This window comes from Cryptomeria japonica, chromosome 5, assembly GCF_030272615.1.
Source record: "Cryptomeria japonica chromosome 5, Sugi_1.0, whole genome shotgun sequence".
NCBI lineage: Eukaryota > Viridiplantae > Streptophyta > Pinopsida > Cupressales > Cupressaceae > Cryptomeria > Cryptomeria japonica.
The window spans coordinates 796,823,951-796,846,205 of NC_081409.1; the positions used below are offsets into that span (position 1 = coordinate 796,823,951).

General features: G+C 34.4%; 1 protein-coding gene across 1 annotated transcript; it reads left to right on the forward strand.

Moving 5' to 3' along the window:
* Positions 1–2,826: 2,826 nt before the first annotated feature.
* Positions 2,827–8,415, forward strand: LOC131074476 (putative serine/threonine-protein kinase). The gene is made up of 2 exons (XM_058011097.2): positions 2,827–4,171; positions 7,731–8,415. Exons 1-2 carry the CDS (start codon positions 3,418–3,420, stop codon positions 8,159–8,161), a joined length of 1,185 nt encoding a protein of 394 aa, XP_057867080.1. The 5' UTR covers positions 2,827–3,417; the 3' UTR covers positions 8,162–8,415.
* Positions 8,416–22,255: the final 13,840 nt, after the last annotated feature.

A 22,255-nucleotide genomic window follows, 5' to 3' on the forward strand; every position in this document is an offset into this window, starting at 1 on the left:
ATGATGAGGCAAGCTTGATATTTCAAATGTCCATTGCTTTTACAAAAATTAAATCTCATCATAGTCATCATATTTTTACATGTAAACATCTTGTTGTTGTGGTTGAGAATTTGATATGATACAACTTGATTTGTAGTTTGTGAAAGCTTTAAATGGAACGAGAGGCAACATGTTGGATATATCAAAGCCTCTAATGTTCATGCTTTCAATTATTTACTAAAATTAATATTTCATGACGAGGCAAGCTTGATATTTTAAAAGTTCATTGCTTTACAATGAAATTTGTATGGGACACATGCAAAATACTCAATTGACCTTTCAATGAACGATCACACCATGCATTATGCTCGAGATAATTGTTCACATTGAACTACACAAATCTTTTGGATTGCTACATTATGCAACAAAGTAAGACATTTTGGATAAAAGTAAAAGATGAACAAAATGTAGACATAATACACTAATAATATAAATCTCTCATTGCTCAACATTTTCATTGTTAAAACTCTTAAATTGTTACATGATAGTGCTTCCAATTATAAAATATAAATAGATTTTGAGAGAAATCGCATTCAAATATTTAAATGTAAGGCTCTTACAATGAGATTAATTTTACAAAATTGTATGCTTGTAATTTAAATGTTTAAAATCTCATTTAAATGTATACAATTCTTTATTTCTTATTTTCATCATGAATGGATGAAAATTTATAATATGGCTAGACTTAAACAGGAAACACATTGGGTTAGGTTTGTTATAGGGTCCTCAAATTTAGTTAGCAATGATTATGGATTATATAGTAATAAAATTTGTGGTAAATGAAACCTCCAAGATTAAGGGATATGAATTATAAGTTTAAATGATACTATTTTTTTTCTTAAATTAGCAAATTTTTAAATGATGTTCTCTATATTTAGTATATACTTATGATGATGATTATAGAGTTATATCTACATGATAAGGTGGGAGATTATAATTTTGGAATGATCTCACAATATTCAAAGGAATACCATATTTCATTTTTGTCTGAAATATGATATATATTTGGTATTTAAAAGATACAACTTAATCAAAATACTAATACATAATCAAATAAACTAGTTTTTAAATTGTATATTATAATATATTACACTAGTAGGAATTGGTTGCTATTTGACAGTTCTTTTCTTATATGACCATGTACTTAAACTAAAGCATCTATTTACCTCCTATTGTATCAAATCTCTTTACCTCCTTTTGTATACATATTTGGTTATCATATCACTTTGTTAGCATAATAAAATCTGACAACAAACCTAGATGAACTACATACACATATTTGACATAACCCAATTTTCATGTTTAGTTGCCAATATCTTTCCTAAGATTTTTAATTAGTTGATAAGTTTTTTTCCTTTTGATATGTTTACTTGTAGATTTGATCTCATGTTTCAAAAATTAAGTTTCTACTTAGGCTCAAGTCAATAGGCTTCTTGCTAGTTGTTTTGTGTTAACTCTAGCAAATTTTTTTTTTTTGTACTTCAAAGCTAATTATAAATGAATGTAACCCCTTAGGTGATTTGCATCTATTAATTATGTTATTCATCTACCACCCAAGTCAACAAAGGAATCCTTCTCCAATTGAATCGTTATGCCATAATATCTAGCTACATTAACACATTCCAATTGCAAGTGAATAAGGTCTATAAGTCATGAGTTCATCTACTTGGGTCAAAGTTCACTTATGCTTGCATAAATTTCAATTGATTAATTTTCACACTTGTGGATTTGACCCTAGCCAAATTAGCAAATGACCTAGCTTAGATTTCATCATTCTTCTCCCAACATATCCAAGTTTAAGTAATTATGAGCTATGTTTCAAACGTTGATCAAAATAATGGATAATTACTTGTCAACTATCATTTAAATCAATTAACTTGGGTGATAATTTAATGGGTTATGGAGAAAACCCCAATATACATAAGTCTAATAGGGACATATTATAAAATCCCTAATAATGCTTTACATAACAGACATCTAGGTACCCTATGATAATAGTTTATCAACTATGTGCAGAACAAAGGAAACTATACATTATTTTTATCTTCATCGAATAGTGGAAAATATAGTCATAGATTTTTCTCAAAGGGAACCAACCGACCACCTTCTTGAGACAATCAAAGCCCATTGCAACCTTCCTTCTATGCCTAGATTTTTTGAGTGGTAGACTAGTTGAAATGAAGGATCTCTAAGGATAGACAATGACTCCATTAGTCACCATAGTTTTGTTATCTAAAGGAGGCAAACCTGCACCTTGCACTACTGATTGGAGAACATTATTGCGACCTCTCAAGAATTACTTGAAACTTAACCTCTCCACCATAAATTTGATAACATCTTTATTTTCCTCTAGTTCCAAAAACACAATCTCAAACATCAATGATATATTTGAATTTACCCTATGTCATTGCTTTTTCACCAAATTGAATGAAGAACAATGTCATTGCGAGATCTTATTTTTGAGATGAAATAATAAATTTTTTTTAATTTATATTACTGAAAAAGTTTGATATTCATAGTCCACAATATTGATGTGCATGGTTTTTTATTTTTATTTTTTTTCAACTTTTGTTTATATTTTTTTAAATCCATATATTATTAAGCATGAGATGAATTGACTGAATCAAATGGCGTGTTTGAAGGGTTATTCAGCTCGTTCTCCACGTCCATATAAATATCTGTACATGGCAATTGAGGTTTTGAATTGTCATAGTTATATTTTTCCTCCTCTAGGATGTGATGGCCTGGAAAAGACTTACTATCTCTCAAGTGAATGAGATTTCCATTCAAGTTGGATTAAGATAAAGTGAACATGAATTTCAAGGAAAGTTTAAACATTAATTCAATGGAATTTTCATTGACTGGCATTGAGATAAAGAGATCATATAAATTTCATGGAAAGTCTGAACGTCAATCTCAATGGGTATCTTTTAAATCCATCGAATTTCCATGGTTGGATCAAGCTAAAGAGAACATGAATTTCAAGAAACATTTAAATGTTAATCTCATTTTGTATCTCTTTACTGAATGGAATTTTCATTCAATGCTTGGAAGATAAGAGAATATGAGTTTCAAGGAAATTTCCAAGGTCAATCTCACAGTGTAGATTTTAATTTAATGCAATTTCCATTCAACGTTTAGGTTGAGATACAATTAGTACCATCCTCATCCATTTTCTATCAGAATTTATTCATCCATTCATTTCAATCAAGTTTGAAGTAGAGTGTCTTTCCTTCTCTGAAATTCATGATATTGAAAATGGATTGCAGTTGTGTTATTTGAAACAGAGTTTTTGTCTTTTTAATTTTTGTTCTTCATATCACCCATTTGAATCCATTCCATTCCTCAGATTACAATAAGGTGAAAACGAGTTATAGCATGGATCATGGGCCTTCGGGTGATCATGGGCTTTTTTCAGAGAGAGGTAATGTTTCAGCAATTCTGCTTGTTGCAGGCATATTTACAATAATTGTAACCATTATTGTACTGATCATCCTCTACACAAGATGTTGTGAAATGGCCATATTCAACTCCAGAGTGAGAGCTCCTCTGTTGCCAGTAATCAATGAGCCTCACTTGAGGATGAACAGAAATGAGCTGCTGGCTGCAACAGCCAATTTCAATAGAAATAATTTGATTGGCAAGGGTGGATTTAGCACCGTGTACAAGGGAATTCTTCCGAATGGCAAGGTTGTTGCAGTGAAATGGATGAAGATAGATGAAGAGACACTCTCACAGAAGAATTTCTTTGCAGAGTTGAAGATTCTAGGGAAGCTGAGGCACAGGAACCTGCTGAAAATTCTTGGGTATTTTAGTGATTCCCAAGAGATGGCCCTGATCTTGGAGTTCATGCCAAACGGTAGCTTGGAGAATTTGTTGCATGGGGAAGCCAGGTGTCCCTTGGAATGGAAGCAGAGGTTGAATATAGCTATTGGAGTGGCCCAAGGGCTAGCCTATTTGCACCATGAATCAAGGACCAGAGTTGTTCACTGTGATTTGAAACCTAGCAATGTTCTTTTGGATGAGAACTTTGAACCTCACATAGCAGATTTTGGAGTGGCAAAGGCATTCAACCTAAGTATGACAGAGAGTTCATGCGGGCCTAGTTGGACCATTGGCTATACAGCACCTGGTAAGCTTTTTTCAGTCTTGCTTCTTTTTGATTAGTGTGTACTATGCTTTCAAAAGTAGTGTCCCTGAGGACCTCTAATAGTATGAAGTAAGAACGTCCTTAACTTGCCTATCATGGCTAGGGGTTAAGAACATCCTTTCTTAACTTGCCTGCTAGGGCTGGGGGTTAAGAACACCCCTTCTTAACTTGTTTGGCCGTCGATGGGGGTATATGTCCTGCTAACATGGGCAATAGATTGGTCCTTAACTCCCAACTTTTGATGTTAGCCTGTGATTGATATACTAGCATTCTCTTTTCCAGGGTGCTAATATAGGCCAGGGTTTCAGGGTCAACCAGGTCGTAGCCTCTCTTTTAGCTTGTGGTAGTTATGTATTTAATGCATTTTATTTATGAAGTCATTTGTTAGAGTGGCATATCTTATTTCGTTCCAGGTTAAGAATAGCCTTTTAATTTTGTATATGTTGGGGGCAGAAGGCGTTCTATTAGATTATTGTCAATCTGAAAGTTGATTTAAACTGCAAATACCAGTCTTGATGACAATTACGCCAACCTTCCTGGAAAACATTGCCTGTTAGTCAGAAGTCCATTCTTTTTTATGGTTGTCCTGCCTTGATAATATCCATCTTCACATTCTTGGATGATCAGAGTTTCCAGAGTATCTTTGTTGTATCCTCAAGTTCCTGTCTTTTAAAGTAATGTAGTTTGCTAATTGTAAATTGAATTTTAGAGTAGAAGAGTACATTGAGGAGAAGAGCATAATGGTAGAGTAGAAAAGCAAACTTTGTAACATGCCACTTTCACATAGGCACACATTTTCTGGACAATGGTTGGGGTGTCAATGTTTTCGATTAAGGTAAAAATGCTTTTCAAGGATCAGAAATTTCGTACATCAGAAAGAATATTTCAAAGTATACATAACAGTCTCTCAGATGAAAGGAAAACACTGCAGATAACCTGCCAAGCAAAAACCAACATTATTACAATCAATTTGCTAGGCACAAAAGAGTGTCCATGGAACCAGCTTAAACAATTTCAAACCCTACCCTGTTCAATTTCACACCCTTCACTCTGGTGTCCAAAATCACTCAGATTAAAACAGTTGGGTATTTATGGTTATTTTCAGATTAAAATATGAAATGAGGCTTTTCATTGTTTCGGTAACAGTCAGAAAAATATCTTCTTTCAGAATCCAACTAACTTGCTTCACAAAGATTTCAATCACTGTTGAAATCAGAATTCTTTGGCATATGATTAAAGAAATTTGCGAATGATAATAGTAGCATTCTGTCACCCATTTTTGCTAGGGAAAAAACAAATTTCTCGTGAAGTCAAAAAAAAGTGATGAGAAACTAACAGTGAAGAAAATTGGAAAGATTTCTTTGAAAAGATGTAAAAACCTTTCTCAGAGGGAAAAATACAACAAAAGTTTACGCGTTCAAAGATTTGAGCGTATTTTTCAAGTATATTTCTGCTCTACATGGTAGAGAAATTATTCTTTCCTTCCTCAAAATACATTACTGGCCTCGTACATCAAGAGTTATTTTCTCTTGGAATTCAAAATACTGGAGAGTGAGAAATCGGTCTACAGGAATTCGAGCGAGTTCCCACCTTGGTCAGGCTTTAAGGACGATTTGGGATATGCTGAAGCGGAAGACGAAGATGAAAGGAACAAATCTTTGAATTGAAAATCTGAAGTAGGGTTTTCTGTTTCCATCTACGGTGTTTGTAGGGGAAGCAGGTTCGGAAGGTTAATCTGTGTGTGGTGGGGAATAGGAGACTAGAGATGGGTTCCCTCCTCCCTAGCATGAGGTAGGTAACGTGCAATGTGTGGACAGTTCTGGTATTGCTGGTGCCTTGTGTGTGGTGGCAGTGGAGGAGAAAGAAGGTAGGCTTTCTTTAGCATCTCCTGCTCCTAGGGGTGTTGAAGAATCCAAAAGGTTGCAGCCTTTGAGCCAGTGAGCTTGTTTGAGATCCTGAACAGATGAGTTAAAAGGTAAGTCTTGCTTCTCTTCTGATTTGACCTGCTCCTTGGATCTAGCCTCGGATGATAAGGGCATTCATTTGTTAAAAGTGCATGATTCATTTGTTAAAAGATCGTCTAGGCTCGTGAATGCTCTTACTGGGAAGTTTTTAGGTGGAAGACCAAACATAGATGTGGTCAGAAGTTGGGCTAAGAGGAAGCGGAGACTGACTGGCCAAGTTCAGATCTCGGCAATGTCTTATGGTTTCTTCCTATTCCTTCACATACCATTAGAACTGTTCAAGACCCTCTTGGCTGGTCCTTGATTTGTTGGACAAATAGGGTTCTTCCTTAAGAAAAGCAACCGTTGTGTGCTAGATTCTGTAATAATGTACATGTGGGTAAAGAGCTTTCGACTTCATTCATTTTTTCCTCGAAGTATGGAAATTGGGTGCAGTAGACTGAGCATTGAGGTTACATCGGTTGTTTGTCAAAAATGTCAGAAGGCCGGCCACTTTCTGCTAAAATTTATGGAGAAGGAAGGGAAAAAATGAGACTTTTCTTCCTCGAGTTAATGAAGTGGTGTCTTTCTCGGAAAACAATGGAATTGAAGACTGTCCATTGGTAGGTGGGTTTTGCTTTGAAAAAAACTTTTGCTTCAGTTGAGAACAGCATGAAGGTGGGTGGTGTGGTGAGGTAAGTGTGGATGAACAGGAGAGTTCTCACTTTGCCCTTCATAGGTGGGTGGTGTGATGGATATGAGGGTTCTGATTCTTGCCCTTCATAAGCGGCTCTGCCTTTTCTTAATTAAGGAAAAAATAAAGTTCAGGTAGTCTTTGTGGTTTAAGATTTTCTAGGTGCTCTATGAAAGTCTTTTGATCCAAGTTCGACTGTAAAAAGAGGGAGAACAATTAGAAAGGAATTCCACTTCAACAATTTAGTGGGTAGACCTGCTGTAAGTTTTCTCTGGAATCCTTTGGGTTTAAGCCACTTGACTAGTCTTACTCGAGTGGTTTGTTCTATGCTTGTTTCAGTTCTATTATATGATCTACTTTTGAATCGTTAGTGTTGTGATTGTTATAAACTGAAATTTTGACTTCTCATCGATGAAGACTACTACTATTCATATGAAATATGAAATGATGATGCAGTGAGCAAGTCACAAACAAATTACGTAACAAGCAGCCATAAATGCGGTCATTCATCTTGATGACTACCGTTTCCTTGTACTTATCTCATGGTTCCTTTATTGAGCTTCAATGCCACATATAATCGGGCTTCGATGAAATATATAATTTATGTGAAGTTCCCATAATAGATTAGTATCTATCAAGATAAAATGTTTATTTTTTCCACACGATTTTTTATTGGCTTGAATTCCATTACTTTTCCTGTAGTCTCCTGTAAATTCCTTTGAATCTTCCTTTCCGTTGGTAATCAACTCCTCACCCTACCTCCACCAAGTTTTACAGCTTTCCCAACAACAAAAATTCACCCACCCCAACAAACAAACAAAAGAACTTCTGTACGGAAAATTAAATGTGGGATCTGAAATATCTAGACCATGACTAAAATTGTGTTCTGTTTCCTTTTGAACAGAAAGAGCATATCGTCTGCGGCCATCCACAAAGTCAGATGTGTACAGTTTTGGCGTCATGCTATTAGAACTGATCACTAGACAGAGACCCGCATGTTCAAACATTGAATCAGGGCTAACATTAGTGGAAGGGGTTCTCAAGGCTGAGGAAGATGGCTGTGTTTTGGATGTCCTCGATGATTACTTGAAGTCTAGCCAGGAGTTTGAAGAAGAAATTTTGAGTGTAATTCATTTGGCACTCCATTGTGCAGAGCATAATCCAGTTAGAAGGCCTACCATGAGGGAAGTTGTGGGAAAATTAATGAAGATCACTGTAAATGATGGGCAAGTTGGTCGTTTCAATAGGTCCATACATAGTCTTTTGGTACAGGCATCTTCATTTGCTAGATCTTATGGTACTTCCAGTGAAACAAGTTCTTCAATCGGCACTTAACTTGTGTGGTTACTCATTAGTAATGTTTTACCGACCAAAGCCTGACTTTTTTTCCTTTTACCTTCATTGGCGGGCATGAAGATTCTGAAAGGAGAAAACAGGCCATAGTATCCGTCTCACTGTTGAGACATTGGATTCTTGGCTTCATCCTGATGGTCTGGTTCACAATGCATAATTTACTGTAATTGTACATTATGATCCTAGAGTATGAACAGTAGCTCTCTCGAAGAGAAAATTAGGATGATGTTATAATATAAATGATCTTTTTATTAGTTATAACGGTAATTAGTGGTAGATATTTGTTTATTCAATTTCTGTTATTAAAATTATTTTTTAATTGAAAATATATTTATTTTTATTAATATTAAATTTAATTAATATTATTTAAGAGGAATTCTAATAAGGTTAAGTCTTTAAGTGTTTTTTAACTTTAAGATAAAGAATCTTGTTGGCTGATAATTTCAGCTCTCGTTAAAACTTTCATGTTGTTCAAGACCTTCAATAATCTAACAAAGATGGATAAGAGATAACTAAAAGTCTGGCTTGATCTCCAACAAAAGCTATAAAGAAAAAAAGCCCCAAGATCTCCTAGTATGGGGTATAATATGTGAGAATAAAGATTTTAAAAATTAAAAATTATTATTTCATTTTCAAAAATCCATAAAGGTAAGGGGCATATCATTATTACATTGGGAAACATATCTTGAAATAACTTTTTGTCTCAAATATCTACCAAAATGCTATATGCTATTTCATCTAACTCTCGAAAATTGTTGTCAATCACTCCATCTTTGAATATACAAGAATAAAAACGTATCCAACAATGTTCATCAAGATTTCATGTATGCAAATGTAATAGATTATAGTGTAACTATCTCTCTAAATAAATAAGATTGACCTTAGAATATTTTCTAAGGGTTGGAGGTGCTTTTCCCTTGATAGAATTGGTCTTAAGACATTGACTAGGTTTATTGAACATGATGACTCTAAAGGCAACCAAATATTGCATTTGTTTATCTATCTCAATTGCTTCCTTATCAAGCTCTTAAATTCTTCTAGGAAAAAGTAAATTCACTTTGTTAATCTCTCCATATAACCTTTTTGTAACATCATATTCAATCCCTTCCTCTACAACCATTAAAGATAAAATTTCATACAAATACTTCATATCATGTTCCCCACCTTTCAACTACAAATGAACAAACAAAATCTTTATACAAGAAATCAAGGTGTTCCTAGATTAAAGATAATGTACTTAATTTTTCTACCAATATGATTTCTTCTCCTTTGTTAGGGGAATGGATATGGTTGCTATCTCATCTCATGAAAGTACTAAAGGCTCTAAAAGTCATGACTTTTTTTAATCCCTCCAAGAGAAAGATTAACATTTTAAGACAAAGTTTTGGGCCTTGTTTTCTAATGCATGATATCTTTTATGACCCTTGAGGAAGTTGTTAAAAGAAGAGCTTTAACTACTAGAAATCCATTAACATGTCACATATTTAATATCGAGGTTTATTAAGTATCATGGGCTATTTCAAAGTTTAAGGCCTAATGCACTCTCATATAATATTTAAATAAACATGAGTGTGATATCTACTTAATTTCAAAGAAACAAACCATGTACAATTAATTTTTATAAACTAAGTGACAAAATATAAGTACATATCTAGAATAGAGCCTCAAAACATTTAATCTAAAGCCATGAACTTTCATTAGAGATAAGTCTAGTCTACAACCTTTAATCGATACTAAACTATAACAATTTGAATGTGAATATATAGAGGGCGAGGGACGAAATTGTGAGTGACATTATAAAGAAAAGAGTTGAATAACAAAGGGATATTTGATGAATCATATTAGATATGATATTGCATAACAATCTTCCCAATCAATATTGATGTGAAAGCATTTTTATAAGAGCTTAATGCCAACCACCATTGATAGGTTGTTATAGGAAATTAATTGACCAATGTTATTACTATGAACAAGTCAAACATTGAATCAAAAAGCCCTCTTCCATTTGCTAAATTAGTTCACACTCAACATGTTCATTATAGGTGCTCAAATTTTAGAATATGTAAAGTGAAAATTTGTTTGATATACAAAAAAATATATAAAAACAATAAACAAATCTAAATGTAATGATTAAAATGGAGTAAATGTTGACATGTCATTTCCTACAACTAAACATTTGTTGTGAATAGTCATTGTTTATTGCCAATTCGTAAAAGATATATCGACTAACAAAATCCAAAGAGGGTTAGCATAGTTGATAAATATCTACCAACTTTACATCTTATGAAATACCAACAATAAGTGTCGAAAGCATAAATTTGTATTAATTGGTGTGGGCATGGCTTACTTCCAACACCCCCCTTAAGCCACACTATAGGTGCTTGGGGCTCCTAGTTTGGCTTTGATACAACATCTTGAGCTATAGTTCATTTTGACCAGCTAGGACTCAAACCTAGGACCTTCCATTTGTTGCTAGAGTGCTCTACCAACTAATCTATTGGCCCCTCTTGACCAACCCATCTTTGGTTTGAGTATGGCTTACTTCTAATATGTGTTATAATTTAATCCCATGACATATACAAAGACGTTACTATATAACAAACATTACGAATAAAAAAAATACAATACAATAAAATAATAAATAATATTTATTTTCAAATGTTTAAAGAAGACAAAAATAAATAAATAAATTGAAGTAATGGTAAACATTAAAATCAATTTCATTATAATCTTGTCAATCTGATCATCAATCTGCAGGCCCATTCTTTTAAAATGTAGAGAGGGTGCGCAAGAAGGAGTCATCAATTTGCAGGCTTCAAATAGTCGACAAAGCATTTGATTGTGGAAAACAAGGTCAAATATTGGACTAAAAAAAGTAATTAATTACTCAACCGTCCTATTGTTTAGATGAGCCTATATTAGCTTGCTTACAAGGGATTAATTGATTGATTATGGGCTCATGCAATGCCATTTGCTTCGTCATGGCTAGGAAGAAATTGAAATTCAATGTTTTCACTGTTTTGTCATTATCATTTGTAAATTATATTTTGATAGTTCATAATTATCATTTAATTGTCACGTAAATTGGTAAATTCAATTATGAAAACTTGCAAGGCGTGCAATTCTCGTGAAAAAATATTTGCAAAAATGATGATTGGCTGCTTATTTGTGATGTCATTCATATTAGGGGAAGCGTACCTACCACAAAGATAACAAATACAATGTAAATTCCAACATATTAGGGGAAGCGTACCGGTAGTGGTTATAGCTAACTTGGTGCACCCACGGATCCTAAACGGTACATTGGATTTGGATGATTGTTTTTGTTGTTGTCTCTGTATGCAACTTAACTGCTTATACCTAAGGTTCTAGCTTCTAGGTACTAAAAATGCACACAGTGGGATCAATTATGCACACAAGTATCAAAAAGTTCAAATTTCAAAGTATCGTCTGATACCTACTTAAAGATGTTCTAATAATCGTCCATTCAAAATTGCCAATACTTGTGGACAAATGTCCCACTAGTTGTGCACAAATTTTCTAGGAGTAGTCCACAAATGGGCCAATTATGGATCAAAAAAGATAAAAAGTTATCAACTATTGGTACGTGTGAAACTTATTAATGAGCTTTTCATTATCATTTTTCGGGCTCCTTTTAAATTATTGATTGGGCGTTTGAGTGCACAAGGAGTGATGGTTATTGAACGTGATCCACTATTGATACTCTTCCCCTATATACATTCTTTAACAACAATACTCAACACGAATAACTTTTTACCAAGATCACTTATTGACCATGTTTGGTTTAGACATCAACATAAACAAATATAATATCTTCAAAATGAACATGTATTGAAGTGATCACAATACCATTTATCTTAATTGGCATTTCAAATACAAAACAAATATTGACATTATAAATACAAACTTATACCATATATCATATAAAAAATAGAAAAATATGTACATCATCATATCAACAATTTCTTATCCATTTTATTTTGTTTCTAAATCATCTACAAACAATCTAATTACGAAAATAAATATATTGAATATTATATAATAAAATAATATAAAAAACCTAAAATAAAAATAAATAAATAAAAATCAAATTAAAAAAATAAGAAACAATACAATATTATTTCATTCTTATTTACATAAAATTTTCTATTATAAATAAATTCTACTATTACATTATTTACATTAAGTTTACTAAGTTTTGCATGGCATCTCTTGGAATCAACATGAGGTCAAGAGAAATGATGAGAATCTGATGACATTAGTGCAGGAATAATGAAGAATGACATAAAATGCTAGCCTCCATAAGTGATTTGTTTTCTCATTATTTAAGAGAGTCTATGATTTGTTTTAAAAGGTTCATTATTATCTCACTATTATTTAAGTATTTATTTTTATTTTTAACTTTAATATATTTATTTTTTTGATCCTTAATATATTGATGTAGTATTGGGGGTTCAAGTTCACAACGATGTAGGCATATTTCACAACAATGGGCTAATATCCTTCCCTTAACCCAAGTAAGCAACTATGTAGAACAATTCTCTCTCAAGGACAAATCCTTCTAACCTCAAGGTTTCAAAATGGATAAGGATTCTTCTCAGGTTGGTTTCCAAACAACCCTTCGCCATGGCTCCTCACAAACTCCAAATTTCCCCTTCACAAGGTCATTATGCCTCATAGGCTATAAACACCAATTAAGGGCTCAATGTTTCACAAGGCTCAACCCACTTTGGGAACATCTTAGACCAATCAAATAAAACATTTATACACCCTTGGTAACTCTCAAACCCACTAGTTATTTCAGCTTGTATGCTTTCCACATAAACTGTCCTAAATTCTAGTAGCCCTCACTAGTGACAAAACATGGCATAATTCTTGACCTAGGGAAATTTCCACAAGATAAATAGTTTTTTCAGATACCCTTTTGGAAGACACAAATTATATCCAATTTGATCATATGACTCCTTTGGAACACTTGACTCAAAAACGGACTGGTAATTTATAGCCTAGGTCTAAAAAGTGTAGCAAAAGGGTTTTTTTGGGCATAATTTTCAATATAGGGCTTATATTAAAAAGCCTAAAACAATTTTTGGATACCCATTTGGGATTTATACAACATATGTCAAAATTGGATAGGTTTTCTTCAGAACATAACCCTAAAAAATGGACTGCTATGTTGGAAAAACCTAGTTTCTAAACTAGGTAACAGGAAAGATTCGACCATTAGACAGCTTAAATGACCTCTTCTTTTGACCTAGTAAGAATTAAAAAGTTCTTTTATTCAATTATGTTTCCAACCATATAAGATTCAAACTCTCATCACATTTGTACAGGCCATACTAAACAAAGGAGTAGCAAATCTCAAGAAAAAAAAGAGAAAAATGAGGTTTCTTATTCATTTCATCTTCCAACCATCCTCACCACCTTCCTCCACACTTAACAACATAAAAATATTTCAAAAGGGACCTATTTATAACTTTATACATGCTTTCTAACTTCACCAACTACCCCTTTACACCTTTGTCTTTTCAACTTCCCATTTTGCACCTTTACAATGACAACTTTTACAAAACTTGCTAAAAGGACTTTAACCAAGACTCTTATGGCTTGTAACCATTACAAATATGTTTGAAGAGACCAAATAGACCCTAATACAATAATATAATTCCATTGGACACATATTGATAACATTTTTGCCTACTCATGACAATATTGACAATTTTCTAACAACTTTGCATCATGGACCCAAAAGGGTTTCCAATTACATTGATTGACTACAAATCATTACAAAATGGTCCATATAACCTTATTTGACACAAAACAAAACATAATTTGAAAATTTTCCTCATGGAGGCATCAATGGTCTTGGGTGCCCCTGCACCATATATGTATTTTATTAATATAGGAAATATAAAGTTTTATAAAAGATTCAAAAAGCCTGATTGCACAAGCGACTAGACCCAACTCCATTACATCTGCAACCCCACCGCCCCAATACAAACTTCATGTAGTTGGACCATGAACAAAATGCCAACGACACAGTTACCCCTACATACATACATACATTGGCAAACTAAAATTGGTGACTCTAACTTGATCACCAAGCCTACACCTACTGCTTTACAGACCCAAATACATAAACATAGTTGCAATAAAACCAAAAATATACATGGTATAAACCCAAAAGGAAAGGCATAACAATGCACAAAGGAAAAAAGAAATAGAGAACCCAGAATCCCTTAAACACCAAAATTAGAGCATAAGGCATAGCACTTGCTCAAGCCATCAATGGAAAAGTTCCAACCTTCACCTCTCGTAGTCCTTCAATTCACATGTTGACCAGATGCAAACCTCAACCCTCCTACAAATTCTGCCTTTACCTTCAAATTGTGGTCATGTTTTCTCTTCGCTTTACGTTCCATATCCCTTTCAATATTCATAGACTGAACATAAACCATCAGGTCTTCCCACGCTTCACGAGCCTCATTGGTCCTCTTCACCCTCCCTCCACAACAGAAATGACCGATATGGTACAATAATTCGGTCTGACATCACTCCCTCTCCAAAGGGTCTCCTTAGTCCTTGTCCTGAAACGACCCTTCCCATCAAAGAAACTAGACAACATAGTGAATGGGCTGACACACAAGCTTTCAAAACCCATTCAACCTTAGCCTTTGTGCCAAAACTCAAGCCCCAGGCCACCAACATCGACACTATGTCCATGTTGGTCCTGTACCTAAATTTAGAGACCAAATACTCCTGACCCAGAAGGCGCTTAATAATCTCAAGGAAGGCCTCCTCATCACAACGAAATTTTAATATATTTATTGCTCAAGTTAAATGTGAGGAATCTTTTTTCCCCTCGTGGTGGGGTCTTAGATTGACTCATCTTCCTATTTGAATGTGATAGTTGTTTTATGGCTTTTAATGTAGTCATGTAACTATTATATATGGATGTTATGAATTATAAGGATTTAAAGGTATATAACATCATTACAAGAATCATGACTTTTAAATCTTAATAAATGTATTTTGTAATGTATGTATACTGTGATTTATCTTTTAAATATGTTATCTTCTTCTAATTAAAGCTGTAAATTATCATTTTTGGAGGCATAGGTGGAAAAGAAAATATTTTGTTTGAGATCATTTTGTAGCTCTTGTCCCTTAACACGATAGTAATATATGAAGGAAATATTGTGAGAATTGAAATATTTTGTGCTTAAGAGTTCTATGGATTATGGAAATGAAGATCATTGACATAATAGTGCATCTTGTACATTAAATCTAATAGATTTATTCGAAAACAATTATAATTTTATAATGTCTTCTTGTATACAATGAGAACAATTCAAGTGATCATACAATAATATGTTCCATCTTTTGATCTAATTCGGATGCTCAAAATTAGTAATTATAATTTTATAATATGTCTTCTTATATACAATGAAAACAATTAAGTGATTACACAATAGTATGTCCCATCTTTTGATCTAATTGGGATGCTCAAAATTAATAATTTAAAAAAATTTAATTTATCAATTATAGGAAACAAACAATCAAGAATTTTAGGGTGATGTAAACTAATGAGTTGAGAAATTATCTTTGTATCTATGCAAGATATAGTTTTAAAAAATGAAGATTTATCTCTATCCCTTTATTTTTATTTTTCTATTATTTTTTATTGAGTGATATCCACAACACATCACTTTCTCTATAAATATCATTTTTATTAGTTAGATCATTAACTCTTATGTCTATTGTGTGAATACTTTTTGGTAAATTTATTTTGAATATTTTATTTATTTTTAATATAAATCAGTTAGCACTAATAAACATTTTGGACTTGTATTATTTCATAACATATTTTCTTAACATATTTATCAATTTTTTTATTGGAACACATACAAATATATGGAGTGTGGTGTATTTTTGAGATTTTTCTAACAATGTTTGTTATTTTTCTAGCATCATCAATAGAGATCATTTTTTTAATGAATATAAATTCATTTTAACTTTATACATATAATAATTTTTGTAAAAATAATACTAAGGAATACATAGTTACAAATGATATTTTCCTATAGCTTCATTCGATCACCCAAAAGGTGAATCAAATTTTAGTTTTTGACATCTATTTGATAGGTCTAGACAAGACGTCATTGTGAGTTTGATTTAATCTTAGGGAAGTTGTATCCAACAAGGTTAAATACAACCTCCAATAAAAACTATTTAGATGAAAATTCTAGAGGCTTTGATAATTATTTTTTCTAAAAAATATATGATTTAACACAAAAATCAAAATGTCTCATAAATGAAACACATTATTGTAGGATAAACCACTCCTAAAAAAAATGATGGTCCCTTTTTTCTTTAATTTTATTGAAACGTGTTGTATACTTTCTTCGGTATTATAATTTCAATCTTATTATGATAGGAATTACATCAATTATATGTTCAATGGGTATTTAATGTTTGTATTCTAATAGTCTAAAACAAGTTTAGGATATGCTCTTTTAATAGGGATTTAAATATGTAATATAGTTTCTAAGTTGTGGCAATCATAGTATTTAAAAGCCCAATATTAATTTTAGATTAAGAGCCTTTGGGCTAAGAATGCCATTTTTGGATTTTATCATCATGATGGATAGAGAATATTAATAAGGAATATGTGGAACTATAGATTGATTTCATAACCCAAAGAAACTAAAAAATAATAGTTGCACACACTAAGATAGACAATGAAGATATGGATTATGATGTGGGATTGAAACAATACATTTTTGGGTTATCGATTTGGGATATAGGGACTCAAATAGATTTAGAGTTATTAGAATTAGAAGAAAAATGTTTGGATTTAGATGGAGGGTTTTAGGACTAGGATGGGGTGATACAATTGTTTTGGATTTGGGGATGGAGTTAGCTTTTGAAGATACAAATATAGATACTCCACTTTGATTTGTTGCTTCTATTTTCTTCACAATCCATTCCTTTTTATATTGGTGGGCGTATGTGGCCTCTTTGATCTATTTTCCTTTCTGATTTGATTTTGATTTAGTATTGCATTTATACACATTGCAATATGGTGTTCCTTCATTTTTTGTATATTCTTTGCTTCATATGCATGTGTATCCAATTTTCTTTCAAAATTGATGTTATGACCACTATGGAGAGATAATAACTTAATTAGAGATAATGGATAATGGATAATGGATATGCGAGGTTAGTGATAGGGATGGTGGTATTAATAAAAGAATTGTTGATTGGGGTGATAGGGTCAACTAAAGGAGTGATGATAACAATCTCTAGATAGAAGCAATAGAAGGCACTTGTTGGATGTCGGAAAAAGTTTCCATGTCATATTTATAGAGGTGTTGCCAATATTTTTTCCATGATATTTGTCAATGAGGCCTTGAAATAATTGATTTTATTTTACATGTATTGACTCCAAGATTATTTTCTCTCAACTTGACCTAATCATTTTGATTGATAGTTTATGAACTCTACTATATTCAATTTTTGATGGGATACTTGTTGCTTTGGAAATAAGTCACAAATCCATTTTTAGATGGGTAAATATTGGTTGTAGTTGTAGTTTCTTGGATACCGATAAAACTAAATTAGATAAAGGTGGAAGAACACAGGTGATAGGATTATGATTTAGGGATCAAATCAATATGCATAATTTGATCTTGAGAGAGTGTGAGATCATCAAAGGGATTGGTGTGGACATTTGGATCTTAATTTAGGTAGGGACACATTTGGGAATAATTTGAAACATTCTCTTGATATGTGAAAATTTTCTTGAATGACACAAGAGAGGAGTGATATTTTTCATTGATAAGCTACTAGTAATTAAGGGAGGGGTCTGTCAGATTTATAATTTTTAGATTTATGGACCTATGAAAAGTTCATCTCTTATTTTTCCACATAGGCAGGCTTGTAGGATTGATGAGATTAGGAGGATCTTGGATGTTCTTGATGAGATTTGGGTTGATAACTACATTAGCAATGGCACACATGGATGGCATTAGATAAAATGTTGCACAATTCGATAACTTCGCTTGTGCTTTTAAGATTATTTGCTAATAGCCCATGGAGAAAATGTATGAAGGTGAAATATTTGATTGATGGTTGGGTAATCCCACAATAATGAGTCCCACTTTATGGCTAAAGTAGGACAATCAACTTTTTTAACTCAATCTTCACTTTCTAAGACGTATAATAACTAAGTTGTTAAGAATTCAGAGATGGTGCAAATTAGTTATTGGTGGGATTTTGTGACCTATAGATTCTAATTATATTATTTTAAAAAGTTGTGAAAAAAATTGTGATTTTTTATGTAACTTTTAATAACTTGCTTTTTTAAGTAAACAACATTCTTTAAAGTGATGTTTATGTCATAATGTGTATCTTTTTTTATACAAGGATAAAAGTATAATTTTTCAAATATAGATTTGCAATAAAATATCTAGTGCATGGATATTTTTTCATAATTTTTTGTTGTATATTTTTAAATTAATTTTTGAAATAAGAGTAATTATAATTTGGACATAACTGTATGTCGTAACATATAACATGTTTTGTATGTATGAAATTAAAAAAAAATGATGAACCAAGGACACCAATACTTAACACAAATATTTAGAATTTTTTTCACTACTCTACTATTTTTTCATGTGTAGAATAGATAAGTTCACACACACACACACACACACACACACAACCCCCCCCTTTCCCTACACACAGCTCCCCCTTTCCCTACACACAGCTCCCCTTCACTGTCTACCTATCTCTATTGCTCTAGAATTTTTCCACCCTCTCTCCCTCTCTTCCCCGCCTTCTCTCCTTAACCCCACCTCTATCCCTACTTCAAGGTCCCTCTTCTTCTCTTTCACTCTCTAATTGTTTCTATTCCCTCTCTCTCTCCATTCTTTCTATCACTACCTCTCCCTTCAAATCTCTCTCCCTTTCTCTCCATCCCTAGGTTTATCCATCCCTCCATCTTTACCTCTCTATCTCTCCCTCCCTATTTCATTACCCTCCCTTCTCTCCCCCTCTATCTCTCTCACCTATATCTCCCCCTAGGTTTCTCGCCCATCTCTCCCTAGGCTCAAGTCCTCTCACCTCTCTCTCCATTCTCTCAATCACTATCTCTCCCTCCAACTCTCTCTTCCTATCCCTAGGTCCCTACCTCCCTCCATCTTTATCTCTCCCTCCCTATCTCATTACCCACCTCTCTCTCCTCCTCTATTTATCTCACCTCTATATGTCCCCCTATGTCTCTCACCCCTCTCTCCCTAGGCTCTAGGTCTTTCACCTATATAGTTTTTTCCCACCCTCTCCACCTCTCTCCTTGTCTGTGTACCCGTCATTTCTTACTTATTGAACTTGTCTATCTTATTTTATTCTCTCTCCATCACCTCTCTACCTCTTCCCTCTCTAGGTCTCTCAGTCACTCCTTGTATACCTCTATCCCTGCCTCCCTCCCTCCTTATCCCTCTCTTTCTCTTTTTTCTTCTCTCTCCCCTCCCTCTCTAGGTCATGACCTCTCCCCCTTTTTATAGAGTTTATATAATAGGGTGTAGGATATAAGGTTTTAGGGTATAGGATATAAGATTGATGGTACCAAGTTTAGGGTAAATAGGATTGAGGGTATTTCCTATATTGATCTCTCTTTCTCTATCTCTCTGTCTCTCTCTGTCTCTCTCTCCCTATCTAGGTTTCTCACCTCTTTTCCCCCTCTAGGTATCTCACCCATCTCCCCTTACCCCTCTCTTTTTATGAAATATCTCCATCTCTTCTCCTCTACCATCACTTCTCTATCTCATCCTTCCCCAGTCCCTCACTCCACTTCTTACTCCTTTCTCCCTCTTTGTTATTTTGTCTCTCCTCATCACGCTATGTTCCTTGTCTAGGTCATTACCTCTCCCTTCAATTTATATAATATAGGGTTTAGGGTATAGGTTTTAGGGAATAGGATGGAGGGAGTGTGGAGCATAGGGAAGGAAGAGATAGAGAGGTGAGGGGGGAGAGAGAGGTTGATATCAAGGTAGAGAACTAGAGAGGTGAGAGACTTATACATGGAGAGAGACAAGTGATGTAGATAGAGGGGAATAGTAGAGGAGAGAGGTGGTACACTAGAGAGGGGAGGGAGAGAGAAGAAATAAGATAAAGAGAGGGCTAAGGACGAAGGGATGCATAGGTGGATAGGAAGTGAGTGAGAGACCTAGAAACAGAAGAGGTAAAGAGATGTGTGTGTGTGTGTGTGTGTGAGAGAGAGAGAGAGAGAGAGAGAGAGAGAGAGAGAGAGAGAGAGAGAGAGAGAGAGAGAGAGAGAGATAAGGTGGTAGGGAGAAGTGGAAAGGGAGGGAAAGAGCTCGAGAGGGGAGAGATATAGAGGCGAGAGACCTAGAGCTTGGGGAGAGAGAGGTAGTTAATGACATAGGGATGTAGAGTGAGTAGGGAGATACATAGAGGGGGGAGAGAGAGAGGGGGTGGGATGAAGAGGTAGTGAACAAAAGAATGGAGAGATAGGGGAGAGATAATAAGAGAGAGGGAGAGTTGTAGGGATATAGATGGGGGTAAGGAGGAAAGGCAAGGTAGAGAGGGAGGGAGGAGGGTGGGAGAGACCTAGAGAGGGCAAAGAGAGGTGAGAGATAGAATAGAGGAAGAGATAAATAATAGTATCAGTAGAGAGGGAGTGAAAGGTAAAACCTCAACTATTGATCATTAGTCATAAACCCTAAACTCTAAACCTTAATCAAAGTGGGAGAGAGAGACAAAGATAATGATAATAGATCCAATACATGCATGCAATAATGTGCTAGCCTTATTTGGCACCAACATTATTTGGTGCCAGTGTTATGTTAGTGCATTTTCATAACTCTATACCAATACCTTGAACATTATACCCTCAATTATATACCCTATATCTTACACCCTTATCCTATACTTATATGGTTAGAGAGAGAAGGGTGAGATACATAGATGGGTAATGAGACATGGATGGAGAGGTAGAGAAGTGGAGAGGGAGGGATAAACCTAGAGAGAGAGAGAAGTGATGACATATACAATAGAGAGAGATAATAAGAGTGAGTGGGAAATGGAGAGAGAGATGGGGGTAAGGAGGGAGGTGGAGATAGAGAGGGAGAGGAGAAGAAAGGGAGGGATAGACCTAGAGAAGGGAGGGAGGGAGAAGAGGAGAGATAGAAGAACAAAGAGGGAGAGAGGAGTAAGAAGGGATGGAGGGATAGGTAGATATTGAGGGAGTGAGAGACCTAAAGGAGGATATAAAGAGGTCAGGGGAGAGATAAGAGAAGATTAGAGTTTATAAAGGGATAGGGGGAGGGTGAGGTAGAGAGAGGTGGATAGGGAGGGAGATAACCAAAGAGGGGATAGATAGATAGGTGAGAGATCTAGAGGAGGGAAGAGAGGTGAGAGACCTAAATGGTGAGAGAGAGAGGGGGATAGAAAGAGGTGGATAATAAGGTATGGATGCATAGGTAGAGAGGTGGAGAGGGGGATGGAGAGGGTGGCAGTGAGAGATGAAGACCTAGACAATGGAGAGAGAGAATAAATTAGGGATATAGAATAAGATAGAATGGGGAAGGAAGAGAGAGATCGAGATAAGGAGGGAGGGGAGATAAATATGGAGATCTACCCAGAAAGGGGAGAGAGAGAGAGAAAGAATATATGAAGAGGTAGAGGGAGAGATAGAGGGAAGTATCAACATAGCCAATACCATGAACCCTATGTACCCTAAACCATATACCATCAATCTTGTACCCTATATTATATACTAATACCCTCAATCCTCAATCTTATACCCTAACCCTATATCCTATACCTTATTCCCTAAACCCTATAGAAGGAAGGGAGAGAAAAGATGGGAGAGAACAAAGAGAAAGAGAGAGGTAGGGGGGAGGGGGGAGGGTAGGAGAGGAAGATAGGGAGTAACTAATATACGTAGTAGAGAGAGAGAGAGAGAGAGAGAGAGAGAGAGAGAGAGAGAGAGAGAGAGGGTCAGAAATGAGAGGGGGAGAGAGAGGTAAA

Bases quoted from the DNA above. Each gene is read 5' to 3' on its own strand.
- LOC131074476 (XM_058011097.2), top strand. From the start codon at position 3,418: ATGGATCATGGGCCTTCGGGTGATCATGGGCTTTTTTCAGAGAGAGGT. The intron at 4,172-7,730 runs GTAAGCTTTTTT...CCTTTTGAACAG, and splicing joins CATTGGCTATACAGCACCTG to AAAGAGCATATCGTCTGCGG.